Source organism: Oncorhynchus gorbuscha, linkage group LG01, assembly GCF_021184085.1.
Source record: "Oncorhynchus gorbuscha isolate QuinsamMale2020 ecotype Even-year linkage group LG01, OgorEven_v1.0, whole genome shotgun sequence".
Lineage (NCBI taxonomy): Eukaryota > Metazoa > Chordata > Actinopteri > Salmoniformes > Salmonidae > Oncorhynchus > Oncorhynchus gorbuscha.
In genome coordinates this window covers 13,600,998-13,623,527 of record NC_060173.1, presented here as the reverse complement: position 1 = coordinate 13,623,527, position 22,530 = coordinate 13,600,998, and the positions used below count along the sequence as shown (strand labels likewise).

The 22,530-nt window shown below is 43.6% G+C and overlaps 1 protein-coding gene across 4 annotated transcripts in view; it reads right to left on the bottom strand.

Annotated features, from left to right (window-relative positions):
* Nucleotides 1–22,530, bottom strand: part of LOC124033323 (cytoskeleton-associated protein 5-A-like) — a 49,031-nt gene that overhangs the window by 22,722 nt on the left and 3,779 nt on the right. For 2 of the 4 annotated variants that reach the window (XM_046345322.1, XM_046345324.1), the window contains exons 6-30: nucleotides 22,308–22,440; nucleotides 21,742–21,842; nucleotides 21,479–21,592; nucleotides 21,251–21,355; nucleotides 21,033–21,122; nucleotides 20,456–20,620; nucleotides 20,074–20,202; nucleotides 17,239–17,421; nucleotides 16,696–16,794; nucleotides 16,347–16,457; nucleotides 15,347–15,439; nucleotides 14,528–14,713; nucleotides 13,394–13,488; nucleotides 13,038–13,221; nucleotides 10,241–10,383; nucleotides 9,868–10,042; nucleotides 9,579–9,692; nucleotides 9,234–9,362; nucleotides 8,831–9,025; nucleotides 8,230–8,362; nucleotides 5,604–5,704; nucleotides 5,251–5,340; nucleotides 4,654–4,776; nucleotides 4,010–4,162; nucleotides 3,503–3,706 (exon numbers count right to left, since the gene is read on the bottom strand). In XM_046345322.1, the coding sequence (XP_046201278.1) occupies nucleotides 3,503–3,706; nucleotides 4,010–4,162; nucleotides 4,654–4,776; nucleotides 5,251–5,340; nucleotides 5,604–5,704; nucleotides 8,230–8,362; nucleotides 8,831–9,025; nucleotides 9,234–9,362; nucleotides 9,579–9,692; nucleotides 9,868–10,042; nucleotides 10,241–10,383; nucleotides 13,038–13,221; nucleotides 13,394–13,488; nucleotides 14,528–14,713; nucleotides 15,347–15,439; nucleotides 16,347–16,457; nucleotides 16,696–16,794; nucleotides 17,239–17,421; nucleotides 20,074–20,202; nucleotides 20,456–20,620; nucleotides 21,033–21,122; nucleotides 21,251–21,355; nucleotides 21,479–21,592; nucleotides 21,742–21,842; nucleotides 22,308–22,440 (3,348 nt within the window). The remainder of the gene's footprint in view (nucleotides 1–3,502; nucleotides 3,707–4,009; nucleotides 4,163–4,653; nucleotides 4,777–5,250; nucleotides 5,341–5,603; nucleotides 5,705–8,229; nucleotides 8,363–8,830; nucleotides 9,026–9,233; nucleotides 9,363–9,578; nucleotides 9,693–9,867; nucleotides 10,043–10,240; nucleotides 10,384–13,037; nucleotides 13,222–13,393; nucleotides 13,489–14,527; nucleotides 14,714–15,346; nucleotides 15,440–16,346; nucleotides 16,458–16,695; nucleotides 16,795–17,238; nucleotides 17,422–20,073; nucleotides 20,203–20,455; nucleotides 20,621–21,032; nucleotides 21,123–21,250; nucleotides 21,356–21,478; nucleotides 21,593–21,741; nucleotides 21,843–22,307; nucleotides 22,441–22,530) is intronic. The other 2 variants (XM_046345332.1, XM_046345342.1) reach the window with 1 other exon arrangement.

Here is a 22,530-nt window from a genome sequence, read left to right as displayed (position 1 = left end):
CCCCCTACTTAGAGGACGTGGTAGGGGTGACCCCCCTACTTAGAGGACGTGGTAGGGTGACCCCCCTACTTAGAGGACGTGGTAGGGGTGACCCCCTACTTAGAGGACGTGGTAGGGGTGACCCCCCTACTTAGAGGACGTGGACCCCCTAGTGACCCCCTACTTAGAGGACGTGGTAGGGGTGACCCCCCTACTTAGAGGACGTGGTAGGGGTGACCACCCCCCTACTTAGAGGACGTGGTAGGGGTGACCCCCCTACTTAGAGGACGTGGTAGGGGTGACCCCCTACTTAGAGGACGTGGTGGTGACCCCTACTTAGAGTAGGGGTGACCCCCCTACTTAGAGGACGTGGTAGGGTGACCCCCCCACTTAGAGGACGTGGTAGGGTGACCCCCCCCCTACTTAGAGGACGTGGTAGGGGTGACCCCCCTACTTAGAGGACGAGGCAGGGTGACCCCCCCACTTAGAGGACCAGGCAGGGGTGACCCCCCCACTTAGAGGACGTGGTAGGGTGACCCCCCACTTAGAGGACGTGGTAGGGGTGACCCCCCCACTTAGAGGACGTGGTAGGGGTGACCCCCCACTTAGAGGACGTGGTAGGGGTGACCCCCCACTTAGAGGACGTGGTAGGGTGACCCCCTACTTAGAGGACGTGGTAGGGGTGACCCCCCCCTACTTAGAGGACGTGGTGGGGGTGACCCCCTACTTAGAGGACGTGGTAGGGTGACCCCCCACTTAGAGGACGTGGTAGGGGTGACCCCCCACTTAGAGGACGTGGTAGGGGTGACCCCCTACTTAGAGGACGTGGTAGGGGTGACCCCCTACTTAGAGGACGTGGTAGGGGTGACCCCCCACTTAGAGGACGTGGTAGGGGTGACCCCCCCCTACTTAGAGGACGTGGTAGGGTGACCCCCTACTTAGAGGACGTGGTAGGGGTGACCCCCCACTTAGAGGACGTGGTAGGGGTGACCCCCTACTTAGAGGACGTGGTAGGGGTGACCCCCTACTTAGAGGACGTGGTAGGGGTGACCCCCCCCCACTTAGAGGACGTGGTAGGGTGACCCCCCTACTTAGAGGACGTGGTAGGGGTGACCCCCTACTTAGAGGCCGTGGTAGGGTGACCCCCTACTTAGAGCACGTGGTAGGGGTGACCCCCTACTTAGAGCACGTGGTAGGGGTGACCTCCTACTTAGAGGACGTGGTAGCGGTGACCCCCCCCCTACTTAGAGGACGTGGTAGGGGTGACCCCCTCCCCCTACTTAGAGGACGTGGTAGGGGTGACCCCTCCCCCTACTTAGAGGACGTGGTAGGGGTGACCCCCCCCCTACTTAGAGGACGTGGTAGGGGTGACCCCTCCCCCTACTTAGAGGACGTGGTAGGGGTGACCCCCTCCCCTACTTAGAGGACGTGGTAGGGGTGACCCCCTCCCCTACTTAGAGGACGTGGTAGGGGTGACCCCTCCCCCTACTTAGAGGACGTGGTAGGGGTGACCCCTCCCCCTACTTAGAGGACGTGGTAGGGGTGACCCCCCCCCTACTTAGAGGACGTGGTAGGGGGACCCCCCCCTACTTAGAGGACGTGGTAGGGGTGACCCCCCCCCTACTTAGAGGACGTGGTAGGGGTGACCCCCCCCTACTTAGAGGACGTGGTAGGGGTGACCCCCTCCCCTACTTAGAGGACGTGGTAGGGGTGACCGCCCCCCCTACTTAGAGGACGTGGTAGGGGTGACCGCCCCCCTACTTAGAGGACGTGGTAGGGGTGACCCCCCTACTTAGAGGACGTGGTAGGGGTGACCGCCCCCCTACTTAGAGGACGTGGTAGGGGTGACCGCCCCTACTTAGAGGACGTGGTAGGGGTGACCGCCCCCCCTACTTAGAGGACGTGGTAGGGGTGACCGCCCCCTACTTAGAGGACGTGGTAGGGGTGACCCCCCTACTTAGAGGACGTGGTAGGGGTGACCGCCCCCTACTTAGAGGACGTGGTAGGGGTGACCGCCCCCTACTTAGAGGAGGACGTGGTAGAGGGTGACCCCCCCTACTTAGAGGACGTGGTAGGGGTGACCGCCCCCTACTTAGAGGACGTGGTAGGGGTGACCGCCCCCCCTACTTAGAGGACGTGGTAGGGGTGACCGCCCCCTACTTAGAGGACGTGGTAGGGGTGACCCCCCTACTTAGAGGACGTGGTAGGGGTGACCCCCTACTTAGAGGACGTGGTAGGGGTGACCCCCCTACTTAGAGGACGTGGTAGGGGTGACCCCCCTACTTAGAGGACGTGGTAGGGGTGACCCCCCTACTTAGAGGACGTGGTAGGGGTGACCCCCCATCTCCCCCGGGAAATGTCACCAACCTTTTGGGTCAAGATCACAGAGTCCAAAAGCCAGCAAAGATCTACCTCTCAGATTTATTACTATTATTTTTTGTTGTTGAAAGCATGGCTTAAAAACTTCAGCCTACACATTAACCTATTAAAACCATAAGCTTATTCTACATTAACCTAACAGTTCTGTAGCAATGAGGTTTGTACAGTAAGCTATAGGCCCAATACATTATCACTGCATATTGGCTATGCTTGAATTACCCTGTCATTGTTCTTCACAGACCATTATGAAATTAAATTTCAAAATTGTTGGTATATGATCACACTGGTAATATATGTGTTGTATTACTTTTGAGGCACAGCAGAGAGAGCATAATAATTAGCTTTTATTTTCATTTTACTGGACTGATGGCCTGCATCTGATGGTCAGTCTAAGGGGAGGCTGTCTCTCACCATCTCGCCCTCCCTCCGCTGAGAAAAGGGGACACAGTCTTCCAGCTGATGACGAAACTGAAGTCTCACTGCATTATTTCTGCCTCATGCACCAACTTACAAAGTTACTCCTATGACCAGAGAAAGTGAAATATTCCTTGATATTAAAAAAGAAACAAGCCGCTAATAATAACAATGCAAGCTTATGGGAACACTTTCCTATACTCATACTTTACAGCTGCACTGCTGGTTTTAGCACGAGTGGAAGTAGGGAGAATGCACATGTTATGTGTTGACAATGCTGAATAACAACTTAAACATGAACTTACTCATAAAAACAGCAGCTATTTGCTGTATTCATTGAGTCGCTAGTCATGGTTTTAAAAGTTTAGAAAACTCACAGTATCAACTGCTGTGTGTTCGAGGCTTCTTTCATAGCCTACGGCTTGAGGAAACTATACAGACACGGTGATCTGAACACTTGATTTGCTTCCTAGGCCTGCCGGGTATGCAGAGTTCTACTTTCAGGCACATGAAATGGTTCATAATGGGAATACCTTTCTTTCCAGGCACTAGGGCTGCTGAATCAAGTGCACCAACCGCCAACAGCGCAACACCCACTCCACCCCCCAAAAAGGAACGCAAGGCTTAATCGTTTTTTTTTTTTTTTTTTTTACATAAGTGTTTGGTGACCGACTACGAATGCCTTGGAAATCGACCAGTTGGTGACCACTGAGGTAGGGAAATTACTTACTTTGAGGATGAGGTAGGGAATGAAGGAGGAGGCCTCGTATTCATTGAGGTGGTAGTTCTCTCTGCTCAGTGTGGGGAAGAGCTGCTTGAGGTACTCCAGCACCTTCATCAGCACAGTGCTGTTGGTCTCAAAGAAACGCAGCGTGAACCACTTCAGGATCAGGTCCAAGCAGCTGACTGTGCCCTCAAGCTCATCCTCCATTCGCTACAGAGTGGAAACATAAGATTGTAGTCAGTCAAGTAACCAAGCAACTCCATTAGGTTTCTAAGAAACACTAATGGTTTTGGTCTAAGAGAAACTAAAAAACAAGATTTGATTTTTGAAGCCTTTTCACTCTTCAGACTCAAACAACAAAAGTATGTACAGAGTGCAGGTCCAGATTGCTAAAGAGATTTCATCTCAGTAACACACACCTGTATAAATAAAGGTTCAAGAAAAAAAGAAAACACTCAATCAAGGGCTCCGTCTAATAATTAGTGCGTTTCACTGTCTCCGACAGGTTCTCACCTCTCCCATGACCCCGATAGCCTTGACCTGGCGTTGGAAGTCAGAAGCATGGAAGAGCTCGTCCTGGAGCCATCTGGCGAAGCAGGTGGACATCTGAGTCTTTAGCTGATCCACGTACTCATCTCGAGGGGTCTGGAAGTTCCACTTCAACACCTGCATCACAAGTTAGATGATTATCACTAGTCAAGAACTATAAAATCAGCATTCTTATTCACATTACAAGTTATTTCTTGTTCAGCAAGAAAGGTTTTCAAAGTAAATAAGAATGTTAAATTATTTGCCAGGTTAAATAAAAGGGTAAAATAAAACATTATTTTCCTTGACACTTTTGCAGGGCTCCCTTGCAAAAGAGACTTTGCTCTCAATGGGACTTCAAGCTTAAATGAATAATTAAAATGTCTTGCTCAGAAAACAGTCTTATCCTGGGCATCCAGAAAACACTGCCAGGGAGGAGATGAAACATGACTGTCCTTTATAGCAACCTCTAGCTTCCATCTCCACTGCACAATTTATTTAGATGTTTTATTTACTCTTTATTTAACCATAGAAGTCACATTGAGATGTACATATCTTTTTCAAGTGATTACAAAGAGACACCTCCCACACTCCTTTTATCAAAAGTGAAAAGGTCAAAGGTGACGTGCCTTCAGCCCTTTCTCTTCCTTTATCCTCTGCTCCTTGCCATTGGGGACCAGGATGAAGATGACACCAGACCGGTCCTCCTCATCCTTGGCCTTCGTGACCGGGGCCTTCTTCCCAAGCACACCCTGAAGACGGGACGGGGGAGAGAGATGGGGAGGTTTACAAGCCAAAGCACAGAAACATCATCATTACAAGATCCAAAGGTAGATAAAAGCTAAAGGGTTGTGGTCAGAATATGTGGTAGAGGTTAAAAAGACAGAAACATTACTACAACATGTAAAGCTATATATAAAAGCTGTAAAACTCATGTATAGCGTGGTCAGACGAAGACAAAGGTTAAGACAAGACCACAAGACCATCCTCTTCATAATGTAAAGAGCTTTGTGATTTCAGCCTGTAAATTAAAAAGCGCTACACATTAACTATATTTTTCACCAAAAATACAAAGATGAATATAAAGCTAGATTTAAAAGTCTTGGATATTGTGCAACGCCTTGGACAGAGCGCAGTGCCTCAACACCCGACGCAAGGCTCCACCCAGTTAGTCATTCCTGAGTCACACATTAGTAGCACAGAGGTGCTTGAATCCGAACATGTACCTGCTGGCTGCTAGGCTTCCCCTTTGTAAGTCTTTTAGGACTACCGACTCTATCTTTATACGAGCTCGCAACAGATTCCTGTAGGGCGTTCTATTAAATGCAAAATGAAATATCAACTTCACAGAGAGAAAAGCTGGCACATTGTAGGAGTTTGGTTTCCCGAGAGCTGAAAGAGACGGGACTGAAATGAGACGGGACTGAAATTATATTTTCATGACATTGGCAAGTAAAATTCCCAGGGACTAGAGATGAACATTATCAGTCCAACTATATGTGGAACAATGCATCAAATGTAACTGCATGGTCCCTGACAAATACATTTAATACAAAAGAAAAGCTGAATAAATGCACACCTTTTTGGCTGCTCCAGGCTTGACCACTTTCTTAGACTTAGTCTCAGGCTCAGGATCGTCATCATCATAGTCATCAATGACAGGTTTAGGTTTAGACGGACCTGCACAAAAAACAGTGGTCAGGAAGTTCTCTCTCTCTCTCCACACTAATATATATATACATAAATAAAACAGACATCTTACAAGACAGGTTATGAGTCCAAGGGAGCTAGGCGGTGTCAGAGGAAAGCCCCAAGAAATTGTCAACGACTACAGCCACCCAAGTCATACACTGTCCTCTCTGCCACAGCACAGCAAGCTGTACAGGAGCGCCAAGTCTGGGACTAAAAAGCTCCTGAACAGCTTCCACTCCCAAGCCATAAGACAGTTGAAAAGTTTATCAAATGGCCACCCAGACTATTTGCATTGCTCCTCCACCCCACCATTTCTGGCACTGGCTCTATGCACACTCACTGGACTCTAACACACACACACACACCACACACACATGTTCAAAATGTCCTTGTTTTTTAAAGAAAAGCAATTTTTTTGTTCATTAAAATAACATCAAATTGATCAAAAATACAGTATAGATATTGTTAAAGTACTAAATGACTATCATAGCTGGAAACGGCAGATTTAACTTTTTATTTTAAAACCTTTTGGTGTTATGGGGCGCCATTTTAATTTTTGGATAAAAAACGTTCCCGTTTTAAACAAGATATTTTGTCACGAAAAGATGCTCGACTATGCATATATTTGACAGCTTTGGAAAGAAAACACTGACGTTTCCAAAACTACAAAGATATTGTCTGTGAGTGCCACAGAACTGATGTTACAGGCGAAACCCAGAAAAAAATCCAACCAGGAAGTGCCGCATTTTTTGAAACCGCCTCATGCCAATGACTCCTTATATGGCTGTGAATGCGCTACGAATGAGCTTACGTTTTCCACGTATTCCCCAAGGCGTCTACAGCACTGTGACGTCTTTTTAGGCATTTCCATTGAAGAATGGCTGTAAGGGACCATATATAGCATGTGGTCACATGGTGTCTCCCGCAGAAAATCTTGCGTAAAATACTGAGGTAGCCATTTTTCCAATCGCTTCTTATGAGAAACCAATTGCCTCGACGGATATATTATCGAATATATATGTTAAAAACACCTTGAGGATGGATCCTAAACAACGTTTGCCGTGTTTCTGTCGATATTGTGGAGCAAACTTTGAAAAAAGTTTGGCGTTATAGTTGTAGCATTTTCCGGTCGATTTCCGGCCCATCTTAATCTTTTATTTTTATTGGTCAGTCTGAGATGTGGCTTTTTCTTCTGCAACTCTGCCTAGAAGGCCAGCATCCCAGAGTCGCCTCTTCACTGTTGAGACTAATGTTTTGCAGGTACTATTTAATGAAGCTGCCAATTGAGGACTTGTGAGGCATCCGTTTCTCAAACTAGACACTAATGTACTTGTCCTCTTGCTCAGTTGTGCACCAGGGCCTTCCACTCTTTCTATTCTGGTTAGAGCCAGTTTGAGCTGTTCTGTGAAGGGAGTAGTACACAGCGTTGTATGAGATCTTCAGTTTCTTGGCAATTTCTCACATGGAATAGCCTTCATTTCTCAGAACAAGAATAGACTGACGAGTTTCAGGAGAAAGTTATTTGTTTCTGGCCATTTTGAGCCTGTAATCGAACCCACAAATGCTGATGCTCCAGATACTCAACTAGTCTAAAGGACAGTTTTATTGCTTCTTTAAATCAGGACAACAGTTTTGAGCTGTGCTAACATAATTGCAAAAGGGTTTTTAAATGATCAATTGCCTTTTAAAATGATAAATTTGGATTAGCTAACACAACGTGCCATTGGAACACAGGAGTGATGGTTGGTGATAATGGGCCTCTGTTTTAATGGAATATCTACATTGGCGTACAATCAGCCACTTCCAGCTACAATAGTCATTTACAACATTAACAAGGTCTACACTGTATTTCTGATCAATTTGATGTTATTTTAAACGGACATTTGTTTGTGCTTTTCTTTCAAAACAAGGACATTTCTAAGTGACCCCAAACTTTTGAACGGTAGTACACACACACACACACTGCTACTCTGTTTATCTACCCTGATTGCCTAGTCACTTTTAACCCTACCTACATGTTACCTCAATTACCTCTTAAGCCTATTGACTCAGTACTCCTTGTATAAAGCCTTATTATTTTATTGACTCAGTACTCCTTGTATAAAGCCTTATTATTTTATTGCGTGACCATTTCCTTTTTTCCTTCTTATTTGCCAAAAATGTTTATTTTCTTATTTTTTTAATTCTGCATGGTTGGGAAAGTGCTCATAAGTAAGCATTTCACGGTATAGTCCTCACGCATGTTACAAATACCCTTTGATTGGATTATTGCTCAAGATTAGAACATTGGAAAGATTGATCCCCCTTGCTGACATTACTTAGTTGGTGTAGCACATGATAAGGAATGTACTGGTGGTTGACATTGTGTCGCAAGTGACACCTTATTCCCGACACAGTGCACTAATTTTGATCAGAGCTCTATGGACTCTGGTCAAAAGTAGTGCACTTAATAGGGTGTAATTGGGGATGAACCCTCATCCATCATTCAGACAGTAACGGAGAGGCAAGCCAACCTGACTTTGAAGCGGGGGCGCCGCCGCTGCTAGACTTGGCTGCGCCAGCTTTGCCAGGTGGTGGAGCAGGCTTGGCTGGCATCACTGCCCGGGCCTTCTCCAGCAGGACAGACACTGGCTCCTTGGAGGCCGGCTGCAGGGAGAGGAAGACATGGACACACAGAGTCAGATGACAGAACAATACTTCCCAAGCACAGTGTCTTCCGAGTCCCTACCCAATAACAATACCCCAGCCCATTGTCTTCCGAGTCCCTACCCAATAACAATACCCCAGCCCATTGTGTTCACACAGATGGCGTCATTCTAACACGAGTGTTACCATGAACCACTGCACTATGTGAACTAAGACAATGTACTCTAGCCTCAAAATCCAGACTGAATTCAGCTCGGTTTTCCTCTATGTATTAGTAATTCAAATTATACTCTACCATCTACTGTAATTCAACTGTTTTCAAAAGCTATCCAATGAACTTGCACCTCACCATCTCTGGTAGATATATTTTAGCCAAGTTATCTTTAATTTAGCCTGTCCTAGTCATCTCTTCCATCCATAACCCACCTTGAGTTAACGTGTCTAAGTCATCTCCATGGCATAATATACCTTCAGTTTGCCAGTGGCCTTCAACATCTTCTCATAGCCCAGGTGCATCATGAAGGTGGGCAGGGCGTCCTGGGCCTTCTTCCTCACATCTCCGTTGCGGTCCTCCAGACAAATGAACAGGTAGGGCACACACAGCATCAGGTCGGAGGGCACCGTACGCATGGTGGGGAGCTTCTCTGCCAGCCAGCCCAGCACCTGGGGAGAAGGGGGTTACATGGGTTTTTCTCAAACATGGTTGGAGGTATTATGCTTCTCCTTTTTTTAACAGTCCAAATGCCCAATGAATCCACACAATACCCATGACACAGCCAACTAACCACATTGTCAGTACACATTACGCCAGCTACAAGAGGTAGGCTTTAACAGAGATTCTAAGAGTTGACCTGAAGGGCTATGTTTGTACCTCCTGCCTAAGGAAAGGGTTCTCCCTCTTGAGCTCTTCAGAAAGGTCCTCTCCCTCCAGCCAATCCTTCATGCCGGTCTGTTCTACCCAGGCCTGCAGGGTTGTCATGGCAGCAGCACGCACATTGGTCTACAGGGGAGGAGGGGACACAGAGCACCAACGCCATTATTCCCTCAATCCAATACAGAGTGTGACAAGTGATTCTGACAACTCTACACTAGTCTATCAATGGTATGAGATTATTATGGGTGTAATATATATGTACTATATAATACACTCTATCACATTAATCCTAATGTCTACTTATGCCTTTGTGCAGGTATTTTAGAGTATGATAGTCTTTACCTTACTGTCTCCCAGTACAGTGATGATGGGCATGCCCAGGCTCTTAACATGTTGTTTCAGAGCTGGGCCCATCGCTACGGCTATTTGTTGAAGAATAGTCAGGGTTTGCTGGCACTGGGGAGAGACATAATTCAGTGTTAGAAGTGCCTACAATATGGCAGGACATCTATAAATGATGTTTGCACTGATACTTCCAATATCCTGGAGAAAAACAGATTGCGTAGGATCTCTAAAAACATAGATTTTTTTTTATGTCATGGTATCTGTCAGAGCAGAGTCCATTTCTTACCAGGATCTTGTTGGAGTCGTTGAGTCGGCCCTTCAGTGCCATGGGCAGCTCTCCTATACTGGGCTGGATGAACTTGGCCTCAGAGATGACCGCTGCCACCTCATCCAGACCTTCCTTACGGATCTTCCAGTTCTTATCAGCCATCTTATCCACCATGTCTTGTGTGATCTTATCACTGACAGGAGATGAAGAAAATACATTCATAAGGTGAAATGGCTAAACCATTTAACATCAAAGCCAAAATAGTCCAAGTACTATAGGGCTTTTCACACTGAGCCAGATGAGCCAAACCAATCAAAGCAGGACCACCATACTTGTTGAAAATGTGGAACAGTGCTGAGAAGGAGCGGTGAGGTAGTGTGTGAATTCAAACCTGACGTCAGATCTAGGTAGCAGATCCATGATGTCAGGTGCTCCTCCTCCATCCTCCTCTTGTTCATCTGCCTCCTCACCGTCCTCCTCTGCTCCTCCTTTCTTGGTTCCTCTGAAAGCAGCCGGAGGAGACTGGCCTTGCATCTGAAGAGGCAAAAGCAGCAATCTCAGTCACATTGGAAAATATATACCTGTGCATATAAAACATATCTTATATGCCTTCCTGACATCAATCTTATGTTAATCTCAGTTAAAACAAAGAAAATATTGCGTAATTTGGTCCGATCCTCAATTAGGTTTGGGGGAGATTAGAAATGTAGATTTCTGGTCTTGAAGTCTCCACTAGGGGTGCAAATTTCAGTCAATTTTGCTGCCGACTAACTGACCCTCAACAAACAGTTACATTTTGAAAAATAAGTAAAATGACATGACCAACAGAAAATACTATCAGATCTGCAAACACAAGATGTTTATGTTTCCACCCCAACAATGGCAAGGCGGGATGGCAGGTGACATAGAAATCGCACTGGGCTTATTTTGGCAAGAATGAAACCTCTCGCTTCGCTTCTTCCTCCCTGATACATACAAGCATACAAGGACTGGATATTTTTCATGAATAGCAAGTCTATCGTCTTACAGTCAAAAAAGCTATAGCCTATTATTGAACAAGCAACTGCTGTAATGAAGCAGCTAATGAATAGAATTCACCTAAAACAGTTATTTCAAGGAAAACACAGTTCTAAAATTACACACCTAACGGCAAGCAGTTTCATGTGAGAGACGGAAATCTCTGTTAGAAACGTAGAAAAGGGGGGAATCTAATAGCAACTAGTATAATGGGTTGCTAATATGACTTGTCCAGAAGCCAAAGGCACAATCCAACAAAAGTAAGTGAATATGAAATCCAATAGAACAGGAGAGAAATGCTGGGTAAAAACTAAAGGCAGTATTCGGAGGTTCGGATGACTGACATGCCCAAAATAAACTGCCAGTTACTCAGGGCCAGAAGCTAGGATATGAATATAATTGGTAGCATTGGATAGAAAACTCTGAAGTTTCTAAAACTGTTAAAATAATGTCTGAGTATAACAGAACTGATATGGCAGACGAAAACCCAGATTTCTTGTTTTTTCCAATTGCTTGTCATTCCAATGCTTGTCTATTGCAGTTCCTATGGCTTCCACTAGATGTCAACAGTCTTTAGAAAGGGTTTCAGGCTTGTTTTTTGAAAAATTAGTAGTTGTAGTTTTTCAAGATGGCTCTCACTTGGACTGTAGTCTTGTGGCGCGTGTGGATGAGGGCGCGCACTTCGTTATTTATCTCCGGTATTGAACATACTACATTCAGTCTTAAATTGTATTGTTTATTTACATATTAGGGTACCTGAGGATTGATTAGAAACGTTGTTTGACTTGTTTACAAAGTTTTCCTTTGTCTGCATGTTGAACGAGTGGAACACTGAACCAAACGCGCCAACTAAACTGACCTTTTTGGGATATAAAGGACTTCATTGAACAAAACCATTTGTTGTGTAGCTGGGACCCTTGGGATTGCAAACAGAGTAAGATCTTCAAAGGTAAGTGATTTATTTTATCGCTATTTCTGATTTTTGTGACGCCTCTGCTGATTTGGAAAATGCTGGTGTATGCAGAGCGCTGTCCTCAGATAATCGCAAGGTATGCTTACGCCGTAAAGCCTTTTTGAAATCTGACAAAACGGATGGATTAACAAGAAGTTAAGCTTTTAAACGATGTACAACACTTGTATTTTCATGAATGTTTAATATTACGATTTTTGTATTTTGAATTTCGCACTCTGCAATTTCACCGGATGTTGTCGAGGTGGGGCTCTAGCATCCCACCCAGACCAAAGAGGTTTTAATGGCATAAGGAAGTATTTAGAAAATAACTGCCTGAAAGCTTCTATGGATGGATTTTCACAAGGCTATTTTACTTCAAAATAAGACATCCAGCTCGCATTACACTACCCTGCCTCCAGCTCGCATTGAAAAGTGGGTGATTGCTTACTCTTGACTATCAGCACGTCTATAGCCTATGAACCCTTAAGGCAAATGGGTGCGCTTCACCAAAAGAAAAAAAAGGGGATATTGTGGACACCAAAGTTAACACGCGAATGCATTTAGAATTGTTATTTGTTGCCAATGACTGGGCTTATAAAAGCAGGTTTCACTCCAGTAACCTACAGGCTTTTTAAGGAGCTACTCTCGTGCTGACTGACAGGTGGTAGGCTATTCAGCTCCTCAAACTAGGGTCTGTATGCTGTGATAAATGAAATGCATGACGACTAACAAAAATACATACGTACCAATTTAATTCCACAAAATTATGAAAATAACCTAGACCATTAAGCATGTATTTTCAGCAGCTAACCGATTAACATCACTCGTCTCCACCCTTGCAAAAATAAAACAGCCCCACCCCCCTGATAATTCCAGCTGTTTTTAACCAGGCTGGATATCCCCACCCCCAGTTGAACCACTGCCTTTGCCCAAACCCGATTAGTCAAAATAACCAGTGATGAAAACAAACACTGAACTAATTCTGCTCGTTATCTCATGCAGCCTAAAGCCTGATGACAGATCGACGGTACCAGAATGTTTAAATAGTCTGTTCACAAGAGAGTCATCTTATGTAGATCTAACAGATCAAATTTGAAATAAACCTCTAGCTACCAATTTCAAAAGAGGCCAGTCATTAGGAAGAAGGAAAAAAAAGACATACATCAAATACTATATTGTTTACTTCACTCAACATGCTGCTCACATGTTTTTTTCCTACCTTTTCAAACTCATCATCTATCTGTTTCAGCAGGGCAGGTTTCTCATCCTCAAAGAACATGCGTAGAGGAGCACCCATGTACAGGTACATGACTCCTAGGAGGGTGATGGCTGCTGTCCGCACCGCAGGGTTGGTCGCTCCCAACGCCGTCTTTACGTTGTTGATGAAACCCTTCACATTGATGCTGCAGGGGACACACATTATCATAAATGTTTATAACACAAAGCATTTTACCTGCAGACTTGTGTTACCACAATGATTTGGTGAATTAAAATATCTAAATCATAGGATAGCGAAGGCTTTGATACTGTTATTGGTAGATGAATACACCTCCAATAATGGAAAGCAAGACTAACCCAGTAAATCCAAATTCCTTCATGGCGTTAGACAACCAGTTGAGGGTTTCAGCTTGATTTTTTGGATTCTTCTGTGCAAAAACCATGGAGACCACCTGAGGGATGAAGCACATTAGTGAACAACTATGCGATGTCCATGAAATTCCTGGGAACGTCCTAAAAAAGGTCCTGACATGGTCCTCAGTAAAGTCCTGGGAACGTACAGGGAACTAGACAAAGGTCCCACAGAGAATGTTCCCTTAGGACCATCAGGCGACGTTCTTAGAGAAAGTGGAATCATATCTATAAACCAGTAATCCTCTTTCATGTTGTCTGCCTTGGACCCTATCCCAGTCAAATCATTACAGACCAGGCCAGGGAGGGACCGATTGAAAAAAAAAAAAAAAAAAAAAAGCCCATGACTGAAACTTAAGAGGATCTCAGTTTGATTGGTTGGGGCCAAGTTAAACTCCCTTTCATGTAAGCAGGGTTCTCCCCTCTTAAAAAAAAAAATCTAAAGCCAAAACTGCTTTCAAAATATTTGCAAAAACCTCTTTCAAAAGTGTTCTCACAATTGCATTAAGACTGCTTGTCAGAATACACGTTTCCCCTCTTATGGCTCTCGCGACTTGAACCTTGAGGAATATTTACCTTGCATAGAACACACCGCAACTAGCAGAGGTCATAGGTCAACTATGGGGCTGTCTGATTTAGTTTCATTAACACCGTTACATGGCAAAGATAGCACTGGAAAGTTCTAAAGTATCGGCTTTGAATGACTTTGCCAGCAACTACAGTAGGCTAGACACTGCTGTCTGAGTTGAGCTCCACTGTGATGTCCATTATAGACCATTTAATGATGTATATCAGAATGGCATCAACAATCCTGCATGTCAAGTTCAGCGCACATATTTTAACAGAAAAATGAAATATTTGGGAATATATTTACATTTAAGTCATTTAGCAGACGCTCTTATCCAGAGCGACTTACAAATTGGAATATATATTTTGTAGAACAGACATATGACATACTAATCTCCAAACCAGTCCTGGGATCCCTGTGATATTTATCTTACTTGTGTTCTTAGTCTGTTTTTGAATGAAAATAACAAAACTAACAGAACAGCAGTGTCATAAACAAATAGTGACAAAAACCTGTTCAGCGGTCCAGGGGAGGGAGCAGGCCTCGGCAGTAGCAGTCAGGCCCTCCTTAGCTTTACCCCCACACTTCACATCTCCTATTTTATCAACCAAGCCGTCCAGCACCACGAAGGCAGACGTCTTGGAGAAGGAGCCCTTCTGGGCTATCAGACCCACAATGTGGAGCTTCATCTGCATCACCTGAACAAACCCAAGCGCCAAAAGTCAGTTATGAAGACCATGTGGGTGGATCAAATCAAATTTTATTTGTCACATACACATGGTTAACAGATGTTAATGCGAGTGTAGCGAAATGCTTGTGCTTCTAGTTCCGACAATGCAGTGATAACCAACAAGTAATCTAACTAACAATTCCAAAACTACTGTCTTATACACAGTGTAAGGGGATAAGGAACATGTACATAAGGATATATGAATGAGTGATGGTACAGAGCAGCATACAGTAGATGGTATCGAGTACAGTATATACATATGAGATGAGTGTGTAGACAAAGTAAACAAAGTGGCATAGTTAAAGTGGCTAGTGATACATGTGTTACATAAGGATGCAGTCGATGTTGTAGAGTACAGTATATACATATGCATATGAGATGAATAATGTAGGGTATGTAAACATTATATTAGGTAGCATTGTTTAAAGTGGCTAGTGATCCATCTAGTGAATACGTTTTCTTTCTACACGCATCCAAAATAATGACAGGAGCTGGACAAAAACAAGGTCCAATACCAAAAAAAGGGACTGTCCACTAAAATATATACTTGTTTGTGATACTTCCATTTTATCGGTAAGTGTTTAAAGTTGGTATAATGTACCTGGAAGTTAGTCTCTTTCCAGCCTGGTTTCTTGGCCAGCATCCTGACCAGAGCCTGGCATGGCATCTCATTCTTGTCCATCTGCTCCACAGCCTGATGACAATCACATGAAAGAACATAGCATAAGATAACAGTAAATGACGCCGCCACTTAAAGTATGTCTCTAACCTATTTACACATGTAAAGTCAGGTTAGAGCTAAAAAAAAATAATACATTTAAAAATTAAAAAAAGAGGTTTATATGCCAGTTGTTGAGGCTAAAAATACATTGGAATTCAGATGACAATACCATTATGTTGTATGGAGCATGTTCATGATATGAGCAAAAGCACCGAATTAAATAGAACACAAATGTATCTTATTATGAGGTACAGTCCATTTGGAAAGTATGACTTCATCCACATTTTGTTACGTTACAGCCTTATTCTAAAATGGACCAAATCGTTCCCCCAATCTACACACAATACCCCATAATGACAAAGCCCAAACTATTTGTACATAACTACTGTACATAGCCCATCTATAATTTAGCCCAAACAACTACCTCTTCCCCTACAGCATTTATTTATTTTGCTCCTTTGCACCACATTATTTCTATTTCTACTTTGCACATTCTTCCACTGCAAATCTACCATTCCAGTGTTTTACTTGCTATATTGTATTTACTTCACCACCATGGCCTTTTTTCCTTTACCTCCCTTATCTCACCTCACTTGCTCACATTGAATATAGACTTATTTTTCTACTGTATGTTTGTTTTACTCCATGTGTAACAGTGTAATGTATGTGTCGAACTGCTTTGCTTTATCTTGGCCAGGTCACAATTGTAAATTAAACTTGCCTACCTGGTTAAATAAAGGTGAAATAAATCAATTGAATCCATTTTAGAATAAGGCTGTAACGTATCAAAATGTGGAAAAGGGGAAGAGGTCTGAATACTTCCTGAATGCACTGTAAGAGCAAAAAAGAAGTCAAACTATATAATGTCAAAACTAGTTACCTTCTGAAACTCCTCCATGCTGGCCAGTCTCTCCTTCCAGTTAGCAGAGTCCAGCAGCTGCATGCAGGAGGCAGGGAGCACCGCGGCCGACTTCTCCTCACATACCTCAATCTAGAGGACACAGACAGAAGAACGCACTCAAGTTAATGAAAATAGTAAAAACTCCCTAGAAAGAAGAAACCTAGAGAGGAACCGGGGTCAGAGGGCCAGAGCCAACCATAGAGACGACGGCTTCACTCATGTTGAAACAGATCACTAAAGCATCAAAACACAACGGAGTATTCCTACGGTGAAATGGCTGCACATTACAATCTGCGAAACAGCCGTGAAACGTTATGAGCCAACTTACCGACAGCTCTGTCTCTATGAATTCCTTTGTTTCAGGAACTTTCTTTCCTTTGGCACTCAGAGCAGAGGCAGATTTCCCTTTCTTAGGAGGTCCACCAGACTGCAAAAATAATGAAAAACACAAAAAATATATAACTTTTAATTAATAGTAGTTGGCCACCTAATCATTGCCCGAATCCCCAATTGGCATTCATCACTCCTCAGCTCTCCACCATGATAGCTGATGCATGGTGAGCGTTCCGGCACAAAATTATTGCTGTGCATCACCCAACTGTTTGCTACATATTGTGGTGGAAGTGGTGACTTTCCCCACTTTACTATGCAAAGCGCTTTGAGCACCTACTTGAGGTGGAAAGGTGCTATATAGATGCATTATTATTACTACTACTACAACTACTACTACTACGGTTCCTGTGTCTCATTAGGGGCAGTGTAGTGAGCCTGGTTAACAAAACTGGTAGCCTGGGATTCACTTTGAAATGTTGTCTCAGGCCAGAGTGGCTTTATATGCATTATAATTGTATAATCAATCACCCAATCACACCTTAGCTGCTGAGGCCTTCTTGGGTGGTCCAGAGGATCTAGCTGGATTCTCAGCAGGCGGTGCTACCTTTGCAGGCGGTGCTATCTTTGCAGCAGGTGCTATCTTTGCAGCAGGTGCCTTCTTCTCCGCCCCTCCACCTCCTTTCTTTCCAAGCAGTTCCACTTTATCAGCACTTTCTTTAATCTGTTCATTTAGAGATGGAGGTCAGGTCATTTCATTTGTCGTCAACTCTTTAACAGCTAAACTTCAAAAGGGTACAACCTCACTCACTCATAATATAACCCTTATCCAATAAAGAACTCATCTACATTGACCTCAACTAGTCTGAAGGGGTAAACTAGTTTTTCACAGGATAAGCAACACAAGATAACAATAATAAGGAATATACACATATATGAGAGAAAATGATAGACTGATACATCTTTTATATAGACTTGCCTAGGGCTGTGGCGGTCACAAAATTGTCAGCCGGTGACAGTCAAGCAAATAACTGTCGGTCTCACGGTAATTGACAAACACATTTAGCATCTCCTGGCTTCCATACAAGCCACTGATGCAGACCTTTCGATCATCTACATTTTAAATCCATTTAATATAGCCTACACCATCACAAATCCATTTAATATAGCCTACACCATCACAAATCCAGTATTTATTTTAGGTCTAAAGAAACATGATATGAAGAAAATGTAGTCCATTTCAGAAGAACAGAATAGCATACGCTGAGTTGTCCTTATGTTAGGTCTTGATCTGGCTATGCCATATGGCTGTGAGCTGCACTAGTTAATTTAGCAGACAACATTTGCTTAGAATTCCGTGGCATTATTTTATAATTTGAAGAATACAACTAAACAAAGTTGAATTAAAATACAAAGGATATTTTCTCCTAATGATTTGAGGGAGTAATACATGTGGCTATTCTGTGTTGAGCGGTTAACAAACAAAAGGTGTACTCCTATATGCTTAATTTAGAGTTAGTAATTTAACTTTAGTTCTACAAATGTTGGGCTATATGTTTTGATTTAATACATTTGTAATGACTTGAAAAGCTGCACTTCATCAAGTCTCTTCACAATTTGACAAGCACTTGATAATGCCTCGAATTTCCCAACGGCATCCCTTTGTGTGGCCATAATGCACCCTAAAAAAACTTGATGGTAGGGATATCCTTGTCTCATCGAGCACTCGCGACTCCTGTGGCGGACCGGGCGCAGTGCACGCTTACCAGGTCGCCAGGTGCACGGTGTTTCCTCTGACACATTGGTGCGGCTGGCTTCCGGGTTGGATGCGCGCTGTGTTAAGAAGCAGTGGTTGGATTGTGTATCGGAGGACGCATGACTTTCAACCTTAGTCTCTCCCGAGCCCGTACGGGAGTTGTACGGATGAGACAAGATAGTAACTACTAATAATTGTGGAGAAAAGGGGGTAAAATATATATATTTTTTAACTATTAGGCTATTTCATCACATTATAAGCGCAGCAATGCGCACACGGCAGGAAGCTATAAAGGGTGAATGTTCCATTAGTGGAAAACACCATTATCAAAAGTGACTGCAAAATGTGATTATACATGTAATGCTTTTATTATAAAAGGTGTATTTTTATGGGGAAAATTATCTTTCCCAAACTTGAAACTCATGGGCTGCTTATATGCCAGTTAGGCTCTCCTTGTAAAGCGGATAAATGTGCTTAAATCTAAGATGTTATATTTGGCCACTTCGTGTTTTGATAAGGTTTGTAATCACAACTAAAGGACTATGGACTAAGCTACGAGGTGTGCGACTGATTCGAAAAAGTTGCGCAAAAAAGAGCATTGTTTCTTATGCTGGGCATCATTCACAAGTGATAATATACTGTCACCCATCAGACTATTCTTGATTTAATCTTGTCAGGTTCTAATTTCATAGTGACACTATGAAAGCTTAACCAAGTTTATTCTTCCCAGAGGATCAGTAAAGCTGCATTAGACAAAAACCTTTTCACACAAGCACTGATATTTAACCCTTCCTCCTAGGCCGAGTCTCCTCCTACACATCTGTGCAAACATTGTATCTTTACTGCAAGGCAGGACAGTGATACGGGCCATAAACTTTTATTTCTCCCTTAACGTAACCTGACCTAGAACCCCTTCATCAGTAATCCATGGCTCTCCCCCCTTATCAATGCCTGCCACATGTGATTGCTTTCCCTGCACTCAGTATATTCCAAGCTTAGTTGCACACACTATATACCTTTCTCCTACAGATAACCATTATCTTCTGGTGTAGACCCTCTAAACCATAGCACTCAATATTTCAAGAGGATACCTGATAATTAACCTTATCCCAAGTTTAGAAGTTTAGCACCCAGAATCCATCAACATATAAGTGTGAAGTTTGGATTTAGACGGGTGCATGACAATGGTCCGGTAGTGGGAAAAAAAATAATGTCATCTATGTACTTAAATAGTGAATGGAGGACACTTTTCCTGTGGTTCATTTTCATGCCAGCCAGGTAGGCTATACTCCTGTTGTAAAGATAAGCAATGTGCTTAATATAGGGAAAGTTGAGAAATGAATATAGTAGGGCTAGCCTATAGAAAGCTGTTGGGATCCTCCTGTTTTTAATAGAAGCCATCACTCTGTTCTCACACAATTGCATAGCCTATAGAAATGTTGCACAACATGAGCTCATGGGCTCTCATGAAGTGTTAGATTAGATTTTCGAACACATTTGCATTGATGTCAGAGTGATAATAGAGTGCTGAGTACCAGGCAGTTAGCAAGTTTGGTTGGCTACTAATGACCATCAGCAGCATTACTACTGGGAGATTACTACTACTAGGAGATTCATCACCTTGTCAAGCTTGAGTTTATCCAGATCAGCCAGGAATGGGTTGACAGCCTTCTCACCCACCACCTTCATGGCTGTACCCAAAGCTTCATACGCAGCATCTCTCACCTCTGGGGCCGAATCATTCACTTGCTGAGAGGATTAATCAAGAGATCAGGAGTAGGAGCATTACTCCACACACTCAATCACAAATTGGCGGACAGAGTATAATTTGAACAGAGGGCCATTTCCCCAGAAACAGATAAAGGCTAGTCCTAGACTAAAAAGCATTTACAATGTTAAGAGTCTTGACTAGGCATGCATTTTAGTGCAGGACAACGCTTAATCTGTGTCTGGGAAACCAGCCCTGAATTTGCCTGCTTAGAAATAGAAAATGTTCAGATACCTTGAGAAATGCAGGGCAGAAAGCTTTGAGCATGCTCTTTGGCAATGTGGCTTGGGTACAGTGGCGGAAGCTTCTGGCCAGGAACAGAGAGGCCTGTTGTTTGATGGAAGGGTTCTTATTGTCCATCACCCCCAATACATCCTCACTGATATTCTGGAGAGTTGTCTGAAAAACATGGATAGCATTGTGTTAAAAACAAGACATTGAGGGCCTCCTGAGTGGCGTAGCAATCTAAGGCAGTGCTAGCGGAGTCACTACAGATTTGGCTTCAATCCCGAGCTGTGTCGCAGCCGGGAGACCCATGAGGCTGTGTATAATTGGCCCAGCATCATCAGGGTTAGGAAAGGGTTTGGCTGTCCGGGATATCCCATCGCGCTCTAGAGACTCATGTGGCGGGCCGGGAGCATGCACTTACACGGTCGCCAGTTGTACGGTGTTTCCTCCGACATATTGGTGCGACTGGCTTCTGGGTTAATCAAGAAATTGAGGAACTAATCGAATTAACAACCCAAATAACACTAACAGTAATCCAAATGCAATCTATACGCATCTACACTGGATGAAACTGTATACTCACAGTAAGGAAGACTGCATCAATAGCCTCTTGCAAGGCCTGGACCACTTGAGGTTTCTTCTCTTTAAACTTTTCTAAAATTGTTGGCACCACCTTGAAAACATTGCGCATAACATATAAGTACTTATGTTTAGTCATATATATATAATAATATAGTCATAAATCAAGATGTATAAAGAGACGTTCCCTCTGCCATGAGGATAGCTAGCTAGTTAACTTACATGTCCTGCATATGTTCCAAACTTCTTCCGTAGCCCAGCAGCTAGTCCAGCCAAACATTTGGCTGCCAAGGTCACCAACATAACATTTGCATCTTTCCCAATAACCTGGAAAACAAGACAGAGTTGTTCAGTAGATTTTTCATTGTCGACCAATCTACTTCCTTGAGACACATTCCATTTCCCAGGATCCCTGGCATCTCCATGAAGCAGATATGCATGTTACTGTACCTTTTTTAGTGCTCTGACCAAGTCCCCATAGTCACCATTCTCCAATTTAGGGTTTTTAGCCAAGGTCTCCAATGCTTCTAAGGCCTCTTTCCTCTCCTGCCATTTTTTGGCCTCCTATGATCAGAAAAAAAAATCAGTTAGTTGTTACAAGAAACAAAATTGCAGTGAAACTCATCATATAAAATACTTTAGACACATTCAGCATTACATCACATCCAAAGATCCAATAGGGCCTTTCCTAAAACACAGGGGCCCAAACTTACAATTTTGTCATAGAAATCTTTAGGTAGTTTTGAGAGGATCTCCACTGGTTCCAGCAGCTCATAAGGATCAACTTGAGGTGCAGGTTCGTCATCGTCATCTCCTGAAAGAGTTTACAGACTGAGACCATCTGATATTGTAGTCCTAGACCCATCTCATTAGTAAGAGTAGTGAAGAAGAACAAAAGACGAGGGGGATATATTGGAGACGGTTTGATGTCGACGCTTCAGCAAAAAGGCCTTTCTCAAGACCAGTTTCCATCATACGTCAATCTTCTTGTCTGTCAACAACACCTGGGCATTTAAAGTTCACTTTCACAAAGATATAAAGCATTGCACAAATTCACTCTCAAAACGCCATTGATGAAGAACAATTGTTCCACAAATGGAATTAAGCTGCAGGGGGTAAAAAGCAGCCTAGTCACAGATCTGACTGTGCCATCTAGCCAACATTTCCATAAAGAGTGGGCAAGATCGCACAAACACACCACCACCCAGGCTAGGAAAAAGGGGGGGGGGGGATAAAAAGCTTAAATGCGAACATCAAAACCTTTTAGGAGAAAGCCTACCGTCTGCCTCGTCTCCTCCAGCCGCCTGCTGCTGTTCAAACTTGGCCTTGAGGGCCTGCTGGGAGCGGAGGAAGCGACTCTGTTTAGGGGCCGTTGTTGGCAGCTTCACCCACTCCTCTTCCAGCTCTTTCAACTGTGGAAGAAAGAGGAAGATACCCAACTGTTAGATATCCCATTCATCGGTTGTTCCGGCATTTAGGGAGACCCATACTGCACATGAGCA